General features: G+C 41.3%; 1 protein-coding gene across 2 annotated transcripts in view; it reads right to left on the bottom strand.

The window, feature by feature from the left end:
* Positions 1–23,908, bottom strand: part of LOC131029744 (uncharacterized) — a 229,446-nt gene that overhangs the window by 171,886 nt on the left and 33,652 nt on the right. For both annotated transcript variants that reach the window (XM_057960387.2, XM_057960386.2), the window contains one exon: positions 14,230–14,291. In XM_057960387.2, the coding sequence (XP_057816370.1) occupies positions 14,230–14,291 (62 nt within the window). The remainder of the gene's footprint in view (positions 1–14,229; positions 14,292–23,908) is intronic.

Genomic DNA, 23,908 nt, shown 5'->3' with positions numbered 1-23,908 from the left:
AAGTCTTGCAGATGGAGGTGCCGATAAAGGTAAAAGACCTTCTAGACTCCATGCCACATTTGAGGACTGCCATCCTCAGCAATGTGCTAAGCACCGCACACGCACCTTCGAGTGCACCGCAGGTGGAAGTTCCCGTCAGCCCTTCGACTGACACAATGTTACTAGCCTTGAACAGTGGTAAACACCCAGCTGTGGTAGAAATGGGCATCCTTGGGACCATTCTGAAGGACACCATTGTGGACGGAGGTGCTGGGGTGAATGTAGTACCAGAAGAGACATGGAAGAGGCTGGGAAACCCATCCTGTGGCCATCCACATTTAATCTGGTGGGATCCGACCAACACAGCATCAAGCCACTCAGCATATTGATGGTCCAGCAAGTGACAATTGGTACGCAACCCTTCCTGTTAGATTTTGTAGTTATTCCCCTGAAAAAGAAAGGCTATGACGCCATCCTGGGGAGAGTGTGGTTGATCACCGCGAGGGTAAACCATAACTGGAAGAAAAATACACTCTCCATGGAGAAGGGAGGGCGGAAATATATCATTGACCTACGGACCCAAGATGTTGGCGAAGAGCTCGCCTCTTCCGACTCGGACTCAAAGGACTCTAATAAATGGGAATGGGGTTCCGACGAAAGCAAAGGCAAGAACGCGATGGAGCCAACCAGTGAAGGGGTACTTGAATTGGAGGGATGTTCTGAAGATGAGGTGTGCTCACTCAACAGGCTCTTCCATTGGCAAATGGAGGACTACAAACTTTTTCAATGCAACATGTTGCAGATAGAGGAGCCCGCCGATCCAAAGGTCTTCCCTCCGGAATACAGAGAATATAAGGAGGGGGAAGCCCGAGTGGATGAGGCACCCGCACATTAGTTCGAGAAAGACAAGCCAATTTAATTTGAAGAGTCCAAGATGAAGGCAACAAACCTGGGAAAGGAGGAGGACCCACGGAATATATTAGTCAGGGATGACTGGGATCCCGTGCTGAAGGCCTTCAAAATATTTCTAGAGTTTAAAGACGTCTTCGCATGGACGTATAAAGACCTGAAGGGGGTACCTCCCGAACTGTGCATGCACCGCATCCCATTGGTACCCGGAGCCCAGCCTGTACGAAAAAGACCGTACAGGATGAACCGCAACTATGCAGCGCGGGTGAATGAAGAGATAGAAAAAATGCTGGAGGCCGGTATCATTTTCAAAGTACAGACAAGTGAATGGGTATCGCCCATAGTCATTTCATTAAAGAAGGAGGCTAACCAAATAAGGATTTGTGTGGACTTCTGGTGTCTCAATGCAGTTACGATTAAAGACCCCTTCCCAATTGTTGTGACGTTTTCACACATCGCCCCAATGCAAATGGGGACCCCTGCTTTTTGCCTTTTAGGGTTTGTTTTTAGGTCTTTTAGGGTTTTGTCCGTTAGTTGGCCTTTGCATTTTTTAGTGCTGTCAGGGAGATCAATAGGATAGCAGGTCCTGCTGGAGTGAAGTCCTGATCCTGAAAATTTGACTAAGTCTGGAAACTGAAAAAACCTCCAAAAACTAGATTTTGCAATATAACTCCTGGAGGTCTGAAACCACTCTCAAACATCCTGAAAGTATATATGGAATATAACTTACACTTATACTTAAATGTTATATTCCATAAAAATTATCCTGATAGAGAGATCAAAAAGTCAAATTTCGCTCCTGTCCTTCACTGAGGATCCAGAGCGAAAAGCGCTCCTGTCCCTCTCCAAGGGTCCAAGGCGAAGTGCTCCTGTCCCTCACCAAGGGTCCAGGGCGAAAAAACCTATTTGAGTCATTCCTGACCTTGTTTGGTCAAATTGAGACATCAAAGGCATGGTGGACGGCAAAATGAACGTGATAGAACATCCAGACTTGATCAAAGACAATGAAATGATGGAGTTTTTGCCTAGAAGGTTAAAAGCGCTCCTGTCCCTCACTGAAGGACCAGAGCGATTTTCTTTATATGCACAATTTTAGACCTTTTTTGGACATCAACTCTTATTCGTAGCGTGAAGTAAGATGGAATCTTCCCTAGCAAAGGAATTTCGAGATGAAAAGTGAGACAATTTGGCCTAGAAGGCAAAAAGTGCTCCTGTCCCTCACTAAAGGACCGGAGCTTGATTTTCAAATTTGCACTATTTTTGCAGGATCAAGACAATTTTACGATTTGAAGAGGTCAAGGGAGGCATGTTTTGTCCATTGAATATAATTTAAGTGGTCCACAAAGGAGTAAATCAACCCAAATGACAAAAAGTGCTCCTGTCCCTCACTGAAGGACCATGGCGCTTTTTCCAGTTTCTCCTCTTTGTTTGATATTTTATGGCAAAACTTGACTTGGATGGGAAGGACTAAGGATGTTTCATGCCTTGGATGCAATTGAGAGGTTTAAAGAACAAAGAAGTATGCCAAGATGTAAAAAGTGCTCTAGTCCCTCTCCAAGGGTCCAGAGCGATTTTCCAAAAAGTGCTCCTGTCCCTCTCCAAGGGTCTAGAGCGATTTTCCAAAAAGTGCTCCTGTCCCTCTCCAAGGGTCTAGAGCGATTTTCCAAAAAGTGCTAATTTCTTGCAAAGCCAAGGCAAGTTTGTGATTGAAATGAATGGAAGAGGACATGATTAGCCCGTTGAAGATAATTTGGAAGGCTAGCAAAGGACGGTTAGGCTTGAAATTGCAAAAGTGCTCTTGTCCCTCACCAAGGGACCAGGGCGAAAAACATGTTATCTAGCTTTTCTCTCCAATTTTGGACAAGTCTAGCCCAAGGCGCAAGTTTGGAAGGACGTTTAAAATGCTTCAAGGTGGAATTGAGATGCAAGAGTTGCAAATTTTGATGACAATTGGCAAAAGTGCTCCTGTCCCTCTCCAAGGGACCAAGGCGAAATCTCTAAATATGCCCATTTACCTTGCATTTTGAAAGGATATTTTTATTACCAAGGCTCAAAAAGGAGTGAAATATGATGTTCTACGCCTTGAGGGTAATTTGAAGATTAATGTGATCAAGAATTTGCACAAGGACTCAAAAAGTGCTCCGGTCCCTCACTGAAGGACCAGGGCGATTTTTATGAAAACAACAATCTCCCTTCGAGATTATGCTAAGGCAAGGTTGTGCGAGATGGGAAGGATCTTCTAAAGCATGATGAATAAAGGTTTGACTTCAAAAATTGAGAATCCTAGCCTAAAAATGAAAAAGCGCTCCTGTCCTTCACTGGAGGACCAGGGCGAAAATCTTGGGAGAGCTTATTTTGCCTTGCAAAAACGAGTTAAGCATGCATAGAATGAACGAAGCGATCATTGTTTGTCCCACAACGAAAGTTGGCAATTAAAGGACGAAGAAATAAGAGCAAAAGTGAAAATCGCTCCTGTCCCTCTCCAAGGGACCAAAGCGAAGTAAATGGCATTCTTTATTTTTTACCATATTTGGGCGTTAATATCCTCCAAATTGCATGAGATGCCAAACTTGCCAACTTCGAAATATTTGAAAAAATTAATTAAATTGGCATTTAATAAATTAATTTTGGGCCTCAAAAAATCGAATTTCTATTATAAAGGCATTTAAAATTAATTTTTGTGAAATTAAAAATTAAAAGTTGAGCGCACAAGGCATTATTTTGCCTTTATTTGACAAGTCGGCCTACTCCTTTTGAGGTTTTATTTATTATTTCACCTTTTATTTGCTAAGTCGGCCTCATGGGTAAGTAGAAGGTGAGCGCTCTATATATTGGAGGTGTTTTTTCACAATTTAAATCATTCAATCATCCTTTCAAGTGCGAGTTTGGAGAGCTAATTGAAGGTGCGAAATCTAGCTGGAGTGGAGCGAATTTCTACCAAGTGTGGAGACTAAGGTGGGCAAAATTCATATTGAAGGCCATTGGAGAGGCGAATTTATTGCTAGTTTGGAGGATAATTTCCAGATTTTTTGAAGATATTTGAAGGCGAATTTCCAGATCTTGAGGAAGCTAGTGGAAGGTGGAATTCTTTTCCAAGCTAGAGGAGGCACAATTTGTTCAAGAGAAGGCTTTGATCTACATTTTGCCTAGCGAATTTCATCTATTTTTGCATCATTTCTTAGAGTTTAATACTCAAGGGGAGGTATGGCGAAATCATCTTGACACCATTATTGAAGATTTGAATTTTGAACTTTTATTTTGAAAATTCTAAGTTTGGCATAGTTAATTAGGAAATGATAACTCAAGATTTATCATGAAGTTTCCTAATTAAAATCTTAAATCTTCCTTTTGAATCCTAATTACTACACCTCAAGATATATTATTAATTGTGAAATGTTGTGTAGGTATCAAGATGGCGACTCCCAAGCTCGAAAGATCTACAAGTCAGAAGGCTCTCCTCAGGGAAAATCAAGCCAGATCAAGGACGGTCTCCTCCAAGAAGATCAAGCAAGGACAAGGGCGACCTTCTTTAGTCTAGCATTGACAAGGACGGCCTTCTTCAGTCAAGCGTCATCAAGGGCGACTTCTCCAATCCAGCATTCCAAGGCGAGGTACATCAACATCCTGCACATCAAAGACAAAAGGAGTCAGAGCAAAGGGTTCGTTGAAGAAGCAGATAGTTTCAGAAGAATTAATTAAAGCTAGCTTCTCAACAACATCAAGTTGAATATCTACCAAGATACAAGTGTCAGACGAGGTGGCATCCTAGTCATCACTTCTCCAGTCAGTGTGGTCCACCTCAGCATGTCCAGATTCAATGTACCTAACTCATGGGAGATGGCACAAACTCCGATGTACCTACCTCGGCTATCCATTGGTCGATTTTTCCAGAGAAGACATGTGTCCAATTAATACAATTATTTCATTGGTCAAGCATTAAATGTTATGTAATGGTTGTAACAAACCCTAATTAGGGTTTTCATTGTAAGATCTTGGCCATTGATCTCGAATTGATCTAAGCCATCGAATTGTATTAAGGGCACTATATAAGCCCTGGCATTTCATTTGTAAAGGTAATATATAGAAGCAGTTAATAGAAGACAGATAGAGAGTAGTTACAAGGTGATTAGCTAGTTGATAGAATAGCAATTAGAGTAGAGTAGAGAGAGAAGGCAAAGATTGTTGCCAAGATGTTGTTGTAAAAGACTTGTAACTTCATTGAAGAAATGGTGAAATTTATGGGTCGATTCGACAATTTGCATGGTCTCTATACTTCTCGTATTTGATTTCGTGTTATTAGATGAGTGGAAGAAATGTGTTTGATTGATGGTGAAATTCGTATATCCATACTACTAGCAGTTTGTTGATTGCAGACTTGCCTTGTGTAGTCAACTGGAATCATTCAGCTTAAGCTTAACTTCAATTGTCGCTTCTTCATTGATATGCATCAACCTGATGGTGTCTATGCCTGCAGTGATGATTTGAACATCATAAAGCTTTCCTTCGAAGATCGCACTAACCTTGTGGAGATGGTCCTGGGATGTCAAAACAAGACCTAGTTAGAATTTCATCAAAGATCAATCATTGCTCCTACATTCCTTAGTATTAGGATTAGATTCTTTCCTCACCCTCATCTTTTTTTTCTTTTTCAAATCAAAGCTAGTAAGAGCCTGTGTTCCAGCAATATTCAAAGCAGATCAGACGTTCAATCATCAAATGTAAGTCCCCTTGTGATTCCAGCAAATCACATCATACCACAGAGAGCTTATCCACATGTAGAGATCCTACATACAAGAACCTTGAAGTCATCCCGATTGATCCTTTTCGCGACATCTTCAGCATTCGGAGGCTTTATTCAAGAGAGGATAAGGTACCCTTGGGTATTTTATTCTGTGTTTGATAGTGTACAAAATACACGTCAACACCAATCCCGTTTACGGACAGCATACTGGAGGAGGTGGCCGGCCATGAGATGTACTTGTTTATGTATGGAATCTCCGGATATAACCAGATCTCAATCGCCGAGGAAGATAAACTGAAGACCACCTTTGTGGTCGAAGCTGGTGTCTATGCATACAACCGGATGCCATACGGCCTATGCAATGCACCTGCAACATTCCAACGAATTATACTACACATATTTGACAAGATGTCGGTAGGGAATTTTAAAGCCTTCCTTGACGACTGGTCCATCTATAGCGGGCAAGATACGCATTTGGTAGCCCTCAGAGAGTGCATGGAGAGATGCCGAAGGGCAAGGTTGGCCCTTAATCCAAAAAAATGTCGATTTATGGTGCCACAAGGCAAATTGCTTGGGCACATTGTATTCAAAGCAGGTCTGAAGATGGACCCAGACAAAATACGGGTGATCGTAGAGATGGAGCCTCCTACGGATGTTTAAAGTCCTTCCTAGGCCATATCGGCTACTATAGGAGGTTCATAAAAAACTTTGCACAAATATCCCACCCCTTGGACAAGCTTACTCGCAAGGGTGAGCCGTACACCTGGGGGACCCCAGAGAGTGAAGCACTTGAGGAATTGAAGATGAGGCTGGCCCCATCCTCGCTTAACCCCAACTGGGACAGGGAGTTCCATGTCCATGTGGACACTTCAAACTTTGCGATCGGTGCCACATTGGCCCAAGTGGGAGATCACGGGTTGGATCATCCCGTCTATTTTGCCAGTAGACTGTTATCCAAAGCGGAGAAAAATTACCACACATCAGAACGGGAGGCATTGGGGATGATCTATGCGGTGCAAAAATTCAGACACTATCTGTTGGCAACACCGTTCACATTCTACGTAGACCATCAAGCCCTCATGTACTTGGTCAACAAGCCGATAATTCAGGGAAGGATTAGTCGATGGCTACTCTTGCTGCAAGAGTTTATGTTCACCATTATCGTGCGGCCTGGGAAAAGCCATGTGATAGTGGACCAATTATCACGCATAAAGTCAGGAGAACCAACGGAAGGGGTGAACGATGATTTTCCAGATGCCCACTTATTCCAAATTGCTGCATTGCCACCATGGTACACGGCCATCGAGGAGTATCTTTCTACTTCAGTCTTTCCGCCAGGCATTGTACCAGGAGAACGAAGGAAACTGGTTTTACGAAGTCGAACATTCCAACTGATCAATGGATTGTTATATAAGATGGGGCCGGATCAAATACTCAGAAGATGTGTGATGGAGGAGGAGGTGCCAGGAGTTCTCCGAGAGGCGCACGAAGGGCCAGCGGGGGGACACATGGGACCGGACACTACTGCAGGGAAGGTGCTACTCGCGGGCTTGTGGTGGCCCATGCTATATAATGATGCCCGAGAATGGGTTGTTGGTTGCGACACGTGCCAAAGGGTTGGGAAACCATTGAAGCGGGACTTTATGCAGCTCAACCCCTCGCACGCGCAGGAATTATTTGAACGATGGGGGTTGGACTTTGTCGGACCACTCAAAGTCAGCCGTGCTAGGCGGTGCAGATACGTTGTGGTAGCCACGGAATATTTGACTAAGTGGGTGGAAGCACGGGCCCTACCCGATAACTCGGCGGTGAGTACAGCCAGATTTATTTATGAGCAAATCATTACTCGTTATGGTATCCCCATGCAGCTGACGAGTGACCGAGGTGGCCATTTTGTCAACCATGTTATTAAGCTGCTCACGACAGAATTTAAGATCTTCCATTCTCTGTCGAGTCCTTACTACCCTCGAGCCAACGGGCAGGCGGAGGTCACGAACAAGATCCTTGTAGGAGTCATTTATAAGTCATGCGGGGTCGAAGGGGAAGATTGGGAAGAGAAGTTACCCTCCGTGTTGTGGGCTTACCACACGACCTACAAAGTGACTACGGAACAAACGCCCTTCCAACTTATGTATGGACAGAAAGCAGTGGTGCCCGCCGAATTCATGGTACCGAGTCTTCGTATTGCAATAGAAAATAGACTCGGCGATATGGAGAGCCTGAGGGAGCGACTTTATGCTCTGAATAAACTTGATGAGAAGCAGATGATGGCTCAGTGGGCAACCGAGACAACGCAGCAGAGGAGGAAGTTGTGGCACAATAAGCATCTAAAACGAATGAAGTTCACCCCAGGACAACTTGTGTTGAAATATAATGGGCGAAATGAAATTAAACCTGGAAAATTTAAAGTGAGGTGGCTAGGACCTTACAAAGTTCGCAAAGTCGCAGCAAATGGATTGGTTCGACTGTGGACATTGGACGACCGTGAAGTGACCGAAGCCGTGAACAGGGCCAAATTGAAGGTTTACCATGAACGGAGGGAACTTGGACCCTCCAATCAGGGTGTTTGAAAATTTGAAAAAAAAAAAAAAAAAAACACGGTGGAATCACCGAACGGTGGGACCACCGAACGGTGGGACCACCGACGGTGAAACCACTGTGCGGTGGCAACACCGACGGTGGAACCACCGTGCGGTGGATACCGCCGCCGCAAGGCATAAAGGCGTCGTCGTAAGACATAAAGGCAGCCCGCACGCAAGCATAGGGCAGGCACACGCAAAGCATACACAGCCATCCAGGAGGTAGTTAAGGGGGTTACGCAGGTGTTTCAAGACCATACGGCTATAACCAGAAATCAATTACAAGAGAAATTAATGGAGTCGGCTAGGAAACGGAGTTGGAAAAAGCAGTTGCAGGCTTCCTCTAGTGGCAGCCAGATGAATAAAAATACCAGGGTCCTGACGTCAGGCGTGCGTGTTGCAGGCAGCACAATGGATGTCAACCAAGTCAGAAGAAAAAGCAAAAAAACACCACAAACTACGGCAAGTGGAAAAAATACATTAACTCCTCAGAATATCACCTTCGAGGGACTGAACGGGTCTGAATGCAGGAACTGGTGGCAGAACACACCCGACGATGCTTTGGTGAAGCAGAACCTTCATAAGGCAGAAGTGGAGTGGGCTATCCGAATGCCCGTGTTTCCTATCCGAGAGTATGAGGGTGCCCTACGGTTCATGGTGGACACCTTTGATAAACACACACGGACAAGTACTTTTGAGTATCTCGGGAGGGATGTCACCATATCCTTCAAAGCTGTGGACTTTACCAGAGTGTTCGACATCCCAGGCAAACAAGGCAAGAAAATCGAGTTGAAGGCTAAGAAGATGAAGCGTGAGGAGAAAGAATATTGGATTAAATTAGTATCCAGAAACTTGACGACAGCGGAGCTGGATAGCGTGGCTAATGCCACGAAGGGACGAGGAATACGCAAGACCTTTGTTGCAGAGGGCCACTGGCGATGCATAATGGATGTCATTAAGAGCAGGTTGACGGGATCTGGTAGGGCGTCGGACATCGCCCTCCCTCAGATTAGGCTCATGAGCGGGCTTATGAACGGCATTGTGTACGATTGGGCTACGTTACTAGCAAAGAGAATGTGCGAGTTCTTGACGATGCAGCATCGCACGTTTTATATGCCCCATTATGCCATAGGACTGTTCTTGGAGGCCACATGGGAAGCAGTGCTGGAGGCAGAGTTGGAGGTACGGCCGCAGAGACCGTTGGCAGCAAGTGAGCCTCCTATCATGTATTGGAGACACCTTGACATTGGGCACTCTTCCGCGAGGCGAAAATGGATGGTAGAGAGGCCTCAGGGGAACCTGATAGTGGGAGGGAGACTTCCAATAGTACAGAGGATTCGGAAGCGGAGGATGAGGAGGATGATAGCAACAAGGCGACGGAGGAGAGGGTCCTTTTTGCCCCACCCTTGCTACCGATGGGCACACCTGTGATGTCATCTGGAGTGGGAGGCACCTCTATTCCGACATTTGGGCAGAGCCGCACGCCAGTTGCACTTGGCCCCATCCAGCAGCAAGTAGCATCACCTCCGCAAGGTCAAGCACCACCTTCGGGACCGCCCCTGGCAACGAAGGCACTTACCGAAGACATGGCGGAGTCGTGTACAGATGGGTCGCTGCATCGAGTAGTGGTAGATGAGGAGCAGGGACTGAGGGAGGTGGTTGATACAGAGCCTCAAGTTCAGTTGGATGTTGTTGGACCTGAGGCAGTGGTGACCGTTTCTGCCTCCTTGTTGGAGGAGCCCATGGCTATAGCGACACACACTCCGATCGTAGAGATGGAGAGAGTCCCGAGGATCCCTAGTACAGACCCGTCGGTAGTGGCTATGGAGAGCTGGCTGACTCAGCGATTTCAGATGACAATGGTACCACCCGTGGGAGCTGCTGTATTCTCACCATGTCGAGAGACTCCAGCTGAGGTAGTGGAATTGGACGATTCATCTGGCAAGGCACATGTACCAGCAGTTGGGAACGAGGCAGGAAAGGTCGTCTCTACCAACCAGGAGCAGGGGGATGCTACACCTCTAGTGGTGGAGGAGGTACCTTCATACCAGCAGGATGCGGCAGTATCGGTTCCGACAGAGACTTCTGAGTTACCCCTTGGCGCTCTTACACAGATGCCACTTCCATCACGGTCACAGCCTTCGGAGCAGGAGGGGGAAGACATTGAGGCCTATTTAGTTGACATGGTGACGAGGGGTAGGCGAGTGGTGACCACGGCCCAGACGCGAGCATTACAGCAGGTTGTGGTGGAGTTAGAGACGGTCCTACAATTTATGCGGGTGGGCTGCCCCGCAGCCTTTGCTACATGCTTTGAGTCTCCGGGATGGCCGCCTACTCAGACGGATGAGATGCTGCAGGCTTGGATTATACGTGAGCCCATTGTGGAGAATCGGGTGATGGCAATCGTCCGAGAGATTGAGTAGGTCTACCGAGACGCCTACTATGCATTAAGGCGTACGTAGCATGAGTCTGCAGTCCGCGAGGCTGCTCGAGTCGATTTGGAGATGGATGTGGCTAGTCAGCAAGCCTCGTGGACAGCAGAGAGGGCACAGTTGTTGGCACAGCTTGAGATGGCCCGAGCAGAGAAGGTTGAGGTGGAGACTCGCCTTTCGGCGGAGCAGAGTGTGAGGAGCCTCGTGCAGCAGGAGTTGGATGCAGTCACTGCCGAGAGGAGCCTGTTGCAGGTTCAATTGGTCTATATGATGGAGACAGCGGATACGAAAGAGGAGGAGTTACTGGAAGCCGTGCATATGGTGAAGACGGCTTTGGAGAAAGTGTTGGTGGCGGAGCGGGATGTGACTGCACGTACTCAGCAAGTTTATGAGCTCCACGCCCGCTTGGCGGCCCAAACACCGGCATCTCAGCCTTCTACTTCAGGGACGTAAGCCTATTTCTCTATGGCCCCATAGGCTAAACAAGACTTTTAAGGGATCTTGATGATATTTGGCCTAGACAGTTTCAGTTACAAGCGATTCTAAGGTGTTTTGATGCGTTTTTGGGATACTTACTATTTATAGTAAGTCAATTAGGCCAAGTCAGGATCATCAATGGTTCATGAATAATATCCTGTCAATGGTTATTGATGATATTGAGTTGAGATTTTAATAATCATTTGTGATTATATTTTAATTTATCAATAAAGTTAAGTTATAAAGTTAAATTAAAATATTTAACGTTATTGATGTGGGAACTTTAGTTAAAGGGAAAGTGATTTAAATATTAAAAGTTCCCTTTACTAAAGTATGTGGAGACATGAATGTTAAAGGAAAAAATTATATCTTTTATCCCACATTGGCTAGAAAGTGTGTGAGTTCTACCAGGAAAGTTATAAAAAGCTCTTAAGAGCTCATTTGTGGACATACTTGGTTATGTGATAATTTGATATTGGAATTTCTTCATAGTTGCTGGTGTGACAACAACAGCCATTTTCAAGGAGGAAAACGCTTGGGAATTTGTGGGTTGGACAGAAACCCAACTCCAAATAGAGAGGTGAATTCATTCAGAATTCATTTTTGGGTATTATTTGCAATGACATGAACAGTGCCATGAACAATGTGTGAATAGTAACATGAACAGTGCTACTACAGTGACATGAACAGTGCTTGCAGCAGGTTTAGATTTGTTTGAGCAAGGGTTTTCATTGCTAAGTTGTGCTAGGGTTTGGAAGAGATTTTGGAGAGTTTGGCATCACCAAATTGCAATCAGAATTGTATTTCAGACCTTCCAGTTATCTACCGACATCTCAGACTTGTTGGAGTCCAGATTTGAGTTTGTATCATCATCATATGGTCTTCTACATTGCTCAACTCATTGCCATTGGAGTTATGCATCATCCGGGTACGTTGTAATTGTTGAACACTCAAATACTTAGGGTTTGTACTTCTTGTTACAGTCTGATAATTACCTAATTTATTTGTAATCAGACCTTATATTTCACCAATAAAGGGTTCTTTGGTATTGTTTGACTTGTTTGTTATGTTCTCTCTTATTTGGCACATGTAATTGCAACACAATAACTGCAAAATTCAAACAAAAAAACTCAGAAATTCAGATCAGACCCAAAAAAATCAGAATTCAGAGGTTTGCATGCCAAGTATTTAACAAAATTCCAAACCATCAAAACTAAAAATTAAGGGCTGAATTAGCAGGGGGTCTTACAGCTCATCAATTGATAAGATTTTCCATAACATGTCAAATTATGATATTGCTATCAGGATTCAACTTATAATGAATGGTCCATAAGGCAAAACACTTGCTGAAAATCTTGCAAATGGGCTTGCAAGCTAAGTGGGTTTAATCTTGGAGGAAACTCTGTGGATAAGCGCGCTTGAGTTAGAGTAGTATTGGGATGGGTGAGCTCCCGAGAAGGCCTCTGTGAGCATCACCTAGATGCAATGAGTGCTAAGTGGAGCATTAATTCTCATGAGAGAGGGGTTCTTGTGAACCACTACTCATGAAACATGGGTCAATGAGTTTGACTCGAAAACTACACAGTCGAATCCTGATAGCAATATCATAATTTGACATGTTGTGGAAAATATCTCTTACTTATCAATTGATGAGCTAAAGGGGCTTTATAATGAATGGTCCATAAGGCACAACACTTGCCGAAGGTTTTGCAAATGGGGTTGCAAGCTAAGTGGGTTTAATCTTGGAGGAAACTTTGTGGTTAAGCACGCTTGAGTTGGAGTAGTACTAGGATGGGTGACCTCCCGAGAAGGCCCAATGCTTCATCTCTATGAGCATCACCTAGATGCAATGAGTGCTAAATGGACCATTCATTCTAATGAGAGATGGGTTCTTGTGAACCACTACTCTGAAACATGGGTCAATGAGTTTGACTCGAAAACTACGCAATTGAATCCTGATAGCAATATTATAATTTGACATGTTGTGGAAAATATATCCTACTTATCAATTGATGAGCTAAAGGGGCTCTATAATGAATGGTCCATAAGGCACAACACTTACTGAAGGTTTTGCAAATGGGGTTGCAAGCTGAGTGGGTTTAATCTTGGAGGAAACTGCGTCATTAAGCGTAATTGAGTTGGAGTAGTACTGGGATGGGTGACCTCCCGAGGAGACCCAATGCTTCACCTCTGTGAGCATCACCTAGATGCAATAAGTGCTAAGTGGACCATGCATTCTCATGAGAGATGAGTTCTTGTGAACCACTACTCATGAAACATGGGTCAATGAGTTTGACTCAAAAACTACACAGTTGAATCCTAAGATATCATAATTTGACATGTGGAAATATCTCCTACTTATCAATTGATGAGCTAAAGGGGATCTATAATGAATGGTCCATAAGGCACAACACTTGCTGAAGATTTCACAAATGGGGTTGCAAGCTAAGTGGGTTTAATCTTGGAGGAAACTCCATGGTTAAGCGTGCTTGAGTTGGAATAGTACTAGGATGGGTGACCTTCCGTGAAGGCCCAACGTTTCACCTCTGTAAGCATCGCCTAGATGCAATGAGTGCTAAGTGGGCCATTCATTCTCACGAGAGATGGGTTCTTGTGAGCCGCTATTCATGAAACATGCGTCAATGAGTTGACTCAAAAATTACATAGTTGAATCCTGATAGCAATATCATAATTTGACATGTTGTGGACAACATCTACTTATCAATAAGAAACATGTTCACATTTTCACTTCATTCATCATACATATCTACATACAAAAGAAAAACACATGATCAATGTGAAGAGCTTTGTATTAGTCGTGAACTGTTATATATGCTTATATTTCTTTGTCTATAATTGCTCAATATATAGCACCCATAGAGAACAATCATGGTTCAATAACAACATTTCAGATAACCTTTATGCACATAATCATACTCATTTATCAAAAATACAAATAACATCCATACATGTAGTGCATTGCTTTTAATTATTGCTTACTAACATGTGATAATTCAGCTGACTTGCATAGACAAATAAGCACAAAAAATTGTTTCTCAAATTTGATCTAGATGCTTAGATCATACAACACAGTTATGATAAAATGGCATACCCAATATCTTTACCATCAATCAATGGTCGAACAAGCAAGTGTCCACTTCTCGCACGAACCATCTACATCCATGGCAATAAACATAATAACTTTGAGAATTAAATTCTATTAACATAGGAGTCATTAATGAATTGAAAAGGAGCATTCATCATTTTATCCCCATACTGATTATATTATGATGAAAATATTGATCCAAAGGGAGATGTAGTAATATGGTTAGAAGATGTATGCAGTAGCTAACATTTCACAAGTGTGCACAATATTTGTGTAGCAGTTGTAGCTAGCATTTGACAATAAGTGCACACAATAATTTTGTAAAAGAAGTAAAAGAGTACTCATTATGACAATTGTAAGAGATCATGTGACCAAAGTTTGCTCATAAATTATATTACTATGTGCTTGTCTAATGATTTTTCATAAAGTATGTGTAGTGAGCCACTTATTCATCTAGAAACCATCACAAAGGCATCAAAGCTTTAATTTCAAATAGTCATGACCATGTTCCAAAATGGTTCAAGTGAGCAATAGAGAACAATTGTAAAATTTATCTTACAAGCACTAGCCTATAAATGCATTTTAAATGTTATTTCCAATGTTTTATATATGAACAATTCCAATCCATGAGTTGATCTATTAGTGATTTTTAATTTGAGAGTTGTACCAAAGCTGGTAAACCTTTTTTGGTTCCTTTTGTGACATTGAATCTTTATTATGAAACTTAATTTGCCACCAATTCCATCAGTAATTCCATTTATAGCATAGTTCCACAGAAATGGGGGGATGCAAAGACGCAGGGACGGGTTTTGAGGACGAGGGGACAAAGGGCTTAAATTTGGGGACGGTGAGGGGATGACAACAAAGCAGTGGTGGGGGGTTGTCGCTGATATAGAATTTGAGGTGAATTGAAATCCTCAAGACAAAACATGCAATATAACATCTATGTGAGTTCCCCATGAACGGCAAACAAGTTTTCATGAAGTTAAAGGTTGCAATCACTATGTAATGGCATGTGCCAAATAGCAAGTGATCAATAGAATCCCTGACAAAGGTGGCAGAGGTGGTGGTATTGTGGGGGGGACATTTCCCCCAAGTTCCCAAGTCTTGGAAACATCCCCATATAGGAGATGCAGGGTTTTTTGGGGGAGGACGAATCCCCGTGGAACAATGTTTTATAGTTTCTCTTTATTCTAAAATACAAATTTCCTACTTGATAGAGATTGTTTATAGTTATATTCATGATATTGTAACCATGAGGCAATTGGGCCGTTGAAGGCATGTGTGTTGGCTAAGACACAGTGGTGTTGTGGTAACCACCAAGATTCAAACTCTCATTGAGCTAGTGTGCTCATGTACTTAGTGTCCTTGGTGAGTTCTTGTTCTTGTGGCTTTGAACTTTGAACTGTGTTTCCATTGCAATAGGGAACCCCTGTTTGGCAAACCACCAATTTGACGAGTATATGCCCAAGTTTGCCTAAAAAATCAATAAAGTAATGAGCGCACACCACCAATAGCTAATACCCTACAAAATCATGTACAAGAATATGTACACCGATTTACAAAGATATTTAATGTATTAAACAAGTAGGGGAATCAACTAAACAACCACCTAGACTTAATTGCCTTACAAGTCTAACAGAATTCACACACTAAATAAAAAATTAAATATTATTTGCATAATTATTAAAATCTACCTTCAAAAGGTACAAATCTTGAAGGAGCCCTAAACTAATTTCTAAATTACTTATATCTATCTTATCTTCTCTATCCTTTGCTTCTATGTTACTTGGGTGATATGCTTCCTCTACTGAATCTTAAAGGTTCTTTGGATAATCTTCTCTCAACAACTTTGGAACTTGTTCTACAGCCCCATCATTTTCTACCCATTTCACAAGATGGGCAATATTTTCATCTCTTCCTTGTCTAACCCTTGCTTGTTGCAACTGGATGATTGCTTTTCTTCTCCTTACTATCCTCTTGCATGAAGACTTCATCTGTCATTCGCTCTACTTGAATTAGATCAAGTCTAGGGATCTTTAAACTCTTTGCATCCATGTGGATTATCTCTAGCTGCTCAAATGATAACTCGTCTTTTCTACATTCCTCCCCCTACTTTGCTTTCTTCAAGGACTTGGGGGAAACGTCCCCCCAGCACCACCACTTCAGCCACCTCTATTGGGGATGCTATCAAGTCACTTGCTATTCGACACATGCAATTACATACGAATTCCAACCTTTAACTTCATGAAAACTAGTTGGGCTTTCATGGGGTACTCACAATCTCACAAAGATGTTATATGACAGATTTTGCCTTGAAGGTTTCAATTCACCTCTGTTTTGATATCAAAACCGCCCCCCATCACCCCTTCGCCATTGTCATCCCATCGTCCCCTCACCGTCCCCAAATTTTGGCCCTTGGTCCTTCCATCCTTGAAACCTGGCCCCGCATACCCCTGTCCCCTCGTCAAGAAACTTCGTGGAACTATGAGTTAAATAAAACAAGGTCTTACTCAAGGGCTGCATTTTCTTCCACTTTATTCTCCTTCATGAAGAATTTACCTTCCATAAGCAATAAATGATCTATCTCTATTTCAAAGGCCTGTTCACACTATAATTTTACCATTTTATTCCCTTTCAAGGCAATCTTCTCTTCTCTCTTGAAATTCTTCATAATAGACTTAGGTTACTCCCAACCTCTTGTACTCTCTATCTACATATCAGCACTTCTAGTTGCCTCATTGATAAGCCTACTTCTTTATCCACTTTCATGGAGATTTTCTCAATACCCTCTTCTAGGAGAACTTATTTTGCTTTCTCCTACATATTCCTTTTCAGAACAATTTTATGTTTCACCCAAGGCAACTATTCCTATGACTTCTTGTCTTCTTCTATCATGCACTCAACTTTTCAAGCAATCCAATCAACAGTAGAAAAACCAAAAGATTTAGCATCTCCCATTTCCCTCATGATTACTCCAATGGTACCATCTTCTCCTTACAATAGAATAGCTGCAATCTCTCCTCCCACACAGTTCTTCAAAACCAAATTGAGTTATTCACAAGCAAACTTCACTCTCTCATTGCCTCTTGAGACAATATGTTCCAGTCCATGCTTAGGTCTTAGGAATTGAAGCTTTTTCAACCACGGTGTGTGCATCCATGGATGCACTATCTACTCCATCAACTTCAAAACCATATATTTTCATTTCTTCACCTTCTCTTTTCCTCTTTCTAGTCTCCTCTCTTCAAAAATGCTCCAAGATAATACTGCACTACTACACATTTGTGTGTGCAACCTCTACTCTGCTAGGGTCTATGGACATGGAGCAATGTTTGTGGGAATTACAGCGATAACCTCATATGCTAAAGAATGTGATCAAATGAGATAACTCCAAGGTTTACAATGCGAACAATCGACTTTATTGCTTGGGATAGCCTTGCTGGAATCACAAGGGACTTACATTTTGAACACAAATGGAACATAGAATCTTACCTATCTTTCTTAGAAAATAAAGACAAAAGGAGATAAGGGATAGGAGATCTAGTCTAATCCTAAGAAGGTAAGAGATGACTATTGACTTGGTGTAACCAAACCAATCTTTGCTTCGCCATGAGGAAACAACTACACAAAGATGGTGCAATCTCTTAAGGATAAGCGAATGATTTTCATATCACCTATGCACACCAATGTTATGAACAATGAGGATATAGAAATTGAAGTTAAGCTTTTAGATAGGTTCAATCTAACCACACACTACAATTTGCAATCAACAAATTCCAAATGGTATGAACACTAGGCTTCACCATTCATCAACAATAAAATCTTCCATTTATCTAACACATCTAAACTATGAGAAGTAGAGACCCTGCAACAAGTTGAAATAGAACACAACATCCACCATATCTTCAATGAAAATAGTATGTTTATTACAACAAGCCTTGGCAACAATCTCCTTACCTCCTACTCTACTCTAACTGCTAACTGCTATCTAACAACTATTGATCAACTACTAAATATTGTCTATTAACCTTTACAAATGAGAGAATTGAGCCTTATATAAAGGTCTCTTTACAATTCAGCGGCTCAAATTGATTCAAGATCAACGGTCGAGATTACAAGATAAAACCCTAATTAGGATTAGTTACAACTAACTTCCTTCGACCAATGATAAAATTGCAATATTTAGGACATATGTCCTTTCTTTGAATATTGATGAATGAATGATGAGGTTAAGTATGTGGAACAATTCCCAATGTAGTGCCATGTGTCACTTGCTCCTTCATGAGAAGAATCAGATTCACTGAACTTGGACATGCTAACTTGGCATAATCTAATTAGTTTGATAACGACTAAGCGCCACCTCAACTTACACCATGTAGATCATCACAAAGAAGTGTTTGTAATTGAGCAATATCTCTTGATACTCAACATTATCTAGTTGCTCAATGCGATGATGATGGGACATACTCCCAAATTGTATCATCTAGGTGATAAAATCAACTTTCTAATTTTGCTTAACTCTTTTGAAACTATCTACTTGATCACGCTTGCATTTCATATCCTATTGACATTTGGGAATCCACCTCCTTGTGTTGCACTTCATCCTAATGATGCATGTTTGATGCAAACTTTGTGATGACCATGCTTGATCTTCTTGTATATGATACCTTTAACCATGATCTCCTTGTAGCTCTAACCTTGATTCTTGGATTTCCGGAGGAAATTGAAGATTATAAAATTTCCTCATCTTCATGGTGATGTCTTGAATATGTGCTTCCCCTTGAGGTGACAGTTGAGTCTCTATCTTGATGTTGATCTGCCTCCTTCATGTGATGAAGTCCTAATGCTGATCGCTTTTGATGTTGCAATGATAGCCTCCATGATGTTGATTTGCCTTGGAGTGTAGATGCTCCTACTCACGATGGTTGAGTCCTCTTCTATCGTATGTTCGAAACATGCTTGAACCTTGATTTGTGCTCATCACCATGCACCACGCCTCCAACCTCAAACCTTACTAGGTCGCTTAGGATTATATTGCAATTTCTTGACTTCTTCCTTCATGCTGATGAACCTTCATATCCCCCGTTTGTATTGAGTATTGAAAAGGGCGATTTTGGGTGAATGTGAGTTGGGCGAACTTGTGCAAGGAAATGAAATGAAATGCAACGCCAAATGTGGATGAAATGGAATGGCATTTGGTTTGGGCGCATTTGGAGAGCATTTGAATTTGAATTTGAATTTGGCTGGCAAAAAGTTATAAATACAGGCCTTGGGCTCTCATTTGGTATCCATGAATATTTGTAATGAAGTGCTGCCAAATTGGTGCTAGAGTTGAGCTTCAAAGTTGAGAGCTTCCTAGCAACCATCAGTTTCGTACTTGAAAGACAGTGCCTAGCTGATTATTTGTGACTATCTTTCATCCAGAGAGATAGATTGTGCTGATCGAAGTGATTGGGAGATTTTCAGTTTTTGGTGTGTTGGGTATGTTTCCAGTTGCTGGTTTTTGAGTGTGCTGAAAGTGTTTTTTGCTCGTGGCTCCCTGTGTGCTTGACGTGTGGTTCTGGGTACCAGCTCCATTTCTTCCTATACCTTGGGCGATAAAGTTCACCATTGTGCGGATCTTGAAAACCTGATTTGGATTTTATGTAGCAAGTCGAACTTCCCAACAGGGTTGTCCCATTTCCTTGGCTGCCTCGGGTTGCGTGCTGATTGTTTGTGGTGTTTGTGGTGCAGGTTTGAGGTGCTATTTGTGTTGTCAATGCTATGTCTCTCATTTGCGTCTGTTTTTGTGCGATTCGGAGTTGATTTGGAGAAGTTATGAGCATTTTGGGGTGTCTATAGCTTGGTGGTCTGTGTGTTTTCTATGCATGTTATTAATTTTCAGAATTTCATAATTGTCTGTTAGAAAAGTTTTTTGGTGTGAGTAGTCTAAGTTGGTTGGGGAGTGATTATCTATTATTGTTGCAGCTATTGGACTTGTTATCAGCACTTGATTCTTCATTCTATATGATTTGTAATGCTGATTAGTAGTACTAACAACGAAGTTTTGTTATTTCTTAGTCCCACTACATAAGTGGAAGAGGCTGGCTATGCCGCCTATCTTTGGGATAGTGATATTTCATGTATTGATAATCCATAATGTGCATTGTAAAGCTAGTTAGTAGTACTAACAACTATCATTTGGATTATTGCTTGTAGTCCCACTGCGTAAGTGGAAGAGGCTGGCTTAGCCAACTATTTTGAATATTTTGTAATCTTGTCCTCCCGCTACATAAGCGGTTGAGTTGATTGTAATGTTATCCTCCCGCTGAATAAGCGGTGGAGTTGATAGTAAATTTCATTTCTAGTCCTCCCGCTGCATAAGCGATACAGTGATTGTTCTTCAAATTCTTGTATTATCCTTGGCTGGTTTACCGCCAAGTGATGTTCAATATTCTCCATATCTCGCTGAAAAGTGGAAGGGGTTGGCTTGTTTCCCAGATATTGTAAGCAGTTTTCAGTTATTGGCATCTAACGATCCCCTCAACACTATATGCTCTCACCCTCCCAGATTGAGCTCTCGGTGATCAGAAAGTGGAAGGGTTACTTTCAGTAGTATTGTGATTATCTTTCCTAACCTTAACAGGTGCATTGTAGTGTTTGATGTGTTTAAAAAATCAAAAAAAAAAGGGGGGATATTACATTGGGTGATCCTACAGGGTTGGTGCGCTTGAAAAGGTTGTAATTATTTTAACTGTGAGGCTGGATTAGGACAATCGATCCTAGCAGCATTTCTCACCATGGTTTTCCCACCTTGGGTTTCCACGTAAATCTTTTTGTTGCCTTTCATTGTGTGGTGTTTCATTTCAGTATTCAGTTAAGAGCAAAATATGAAAGATTTAATTGAACAAACTTTAACTGGATGAAAAGTTAAAACTTTAATTGGATGAAAAGTTAAATTTTATTTACTACTAATTCACCCCCACCCCCCTCCCTTCTCAGTAGTAAATCAATCTGTGTTCTATAGAAAATACATTAATGACACAGCATAAATTTAATTAATAGTATAGCAAAGCTTCCATCATTTTATTCTTAACTTCTAGTAATAAAAGGCAATACAGTGGTTTGTACACACAACTCACTACAATAATGTATTTACACATCAACAGAATCAAAAAAATTGCCCATTTAAATGACATTCTGCAACACATTATACATTAGAAAAAGATATCATCTTTATCATTGCAGTCTCTTGTAATGTCCCGTTTTTGCTAGCTTTAAAGAATAAATAATTAATAAATTAAATTATTCATTTATCTTTAAGTCATTTTTATTTTTATTTTAAATCATGCATGGCAAACTTTTTAATGTGATCGGCGATGCTAGCATGACACGCCCTCCGGCTCCACGTGAAACGCTTTTGACCCAGAGCTATGAACCGGTGAGGCCACAACCGGGGGACCTCATCCCCACACTTCACTTGTTCAAACCTGCGAGCACAACGGCCCAGGGAAGACACAAGGCCTGCGAGCACAATGGCCCAACAGGGGTTTGAACCTTGGTGGCCGTTATCTTTAAGTCATTTTAAGACAATTAATATTTAATTAATTATTTAATATAAAATGACTTTTCAAAGTTAAAAATCAATATATTATTAAAGTCACTTTATGATCTAAATATTAAATTATTTTAATTAAATATTTATTATTGAAACAGTTGCCAGATAAATTATTATAAGGTTTGATTCATTCGAAGAATTAATTTATGAGAAATATTGGATTTGGGGACGGAAACCCTTGAGCTTGGTTGGAGATTGGACGAAAACCCGATTTCTAGTTGGAAGTGCCAATCACGCATTTTACAATGTGCTTATAGGACGATTCAAATTTGTGAGTCTCCATTGGAGACAAATTTGCAATGTCAGCATATTTACAGGTATTTTATTATATTTGAGAATAAGGATGTATTCAAATGATTTATTGATTTAAGTCATTCCTTTACCTTGCGTGAGAAATATATTGAAGAGGCAATGACAATATTTTCTAGTGGCTGGCCATTAAGTTGGGAAATATTAATCATGGCAAATGACCTTATTGAAGCGGCTAATTTATATTGGCTCGAGATTTAATTGTTAATGATGGGCTATTATTATATGTTGGTGTGAGATCTTTCCTGCAGTTCAGTATAATATTATGGTGAGGGTCCCAATATTTATTTGGGCAATACTACTAAAGTTTGGCGTGTGAAATATTAATTATGCATTACTAATGTTTGTGATTGATATTGTAGTGTCAGGGAAATAGATTTTGGCATGATAATATTTCACCAGCCTGAGTAAAACTATGTGTGAAGGTCACTTATTTCTTATATTGTGGAGGCAATGGTAATATCTAGCACTGATTATTCCTTTCTTTCATTTGCCCGAGAGCTTCACTTGGGCATTAGAGGTACTTGAATATTAGTTCGGCTACCTAATATTATTATGCTATTTGTAAATTTAATAAGATTTAATATTGCATTCAACTATAACAAATGATATGTTTGTGCAGAAAAGTACTCACATTGAGACCTCCAATCTTGGAGCAGCTCTTTCTGAATAGAAAATTCCAAAGATTGATTATATTGCTACCACAGCCGTATCACATCTTGCCATTTATAATAAGTTCTCATTACTAGACGTTTGGAACCTGGCCATTTCTCTAAACTCGTCCTTGCCTGACATGGAGAGTATTATAGCAGAAGGGGTTGGTGGTTCTTATTTTGGTGAATAAGGGAAGAGTATTTGTGTTCGATTATTTTGATGAGGATTGGTCGAGTGTAACTGCAGAATCATCCTTAGTGGAGAGTGTATTGTGCGATTATTACTCCTTTCAGTTCCATGGAAGAATGGTTGATTTCGGTATGCCTTTATTTGGTGCTTGGTCCTCTTGGGAGTGATAACAATGCATGGATTCCCAAAACTCAGGAAGATCTGATGGTTGCTTGAAAAGAATATCAAAGACATGAAACTACAGGTTGCAGCACACAGGTTTGTGAGACAAATTCTTATTTCACATTTAGTATTCAGGATAGGAATGGAAGCCGTGGGATTGGGGTTTTGAATAAGCATTTCACTCTGAATAAGCATTTCTCAAATTATCAATCAGAAAAGATACTGCTATATGAGCATCACAAACTGAGAAGCTGGTGGCTGGATCAACATCTTTGCACAGAGATTATACCTCTGTCCTACAGCAAGAAGTACTTTGGAAGACCTTTCTTGGATTCCCTGCAGAATAAAGGTTATGACTTCCATTTATCAGTCTTTGTAGACAGTTCTTCTCAGTATTGTATCTTCATTTATGAATGAGCATCAGCATTATGTATCAAACACTGTTTCCGAACAGGGGTTAGTACTTGAATGCTTCTCTAGCATGCTTTGCTGTTTGTTATCATTTCAAATTACACTGTGCACCATAATTGTTACATATATGTGACTGCTGTCCAAAATTTCATTAAGTATTTCCTTAGTTTGAAACTCTTTAATCCAAAGTATGCAAACTATATGACTAAATGATAATAGGAAAGAAGTACAAGAATTGGGATGCAAATTGATCAGGTTATTACATCTCCTAAAAGCTAAACTGTGAACCTACATCTTTATGATAAAAGAGTCAAATGGTAAGTAGTGTAAGTATTTGATGTCATGATGTCCCTCGGCAGA

The sequence above is a fragment of the Cryptomeria japonica genome, chromosome 9 (genome assembly GCF_030272615.1).
Source record: "Cryptomeria japonica chromosome 9, Sugi_1.0, whole genome shotgun sequence".
Taxonomy (NCBI): Eukaryota; Viridiplantae; Streptophyta; class Pinopsida; order Cupressales; family Cupressaceae; genus Cryptomeria; species Cryptomeria japonica.
This window is presented reverse-complemented; position numbering and strand designations above follow the sequence as displayed.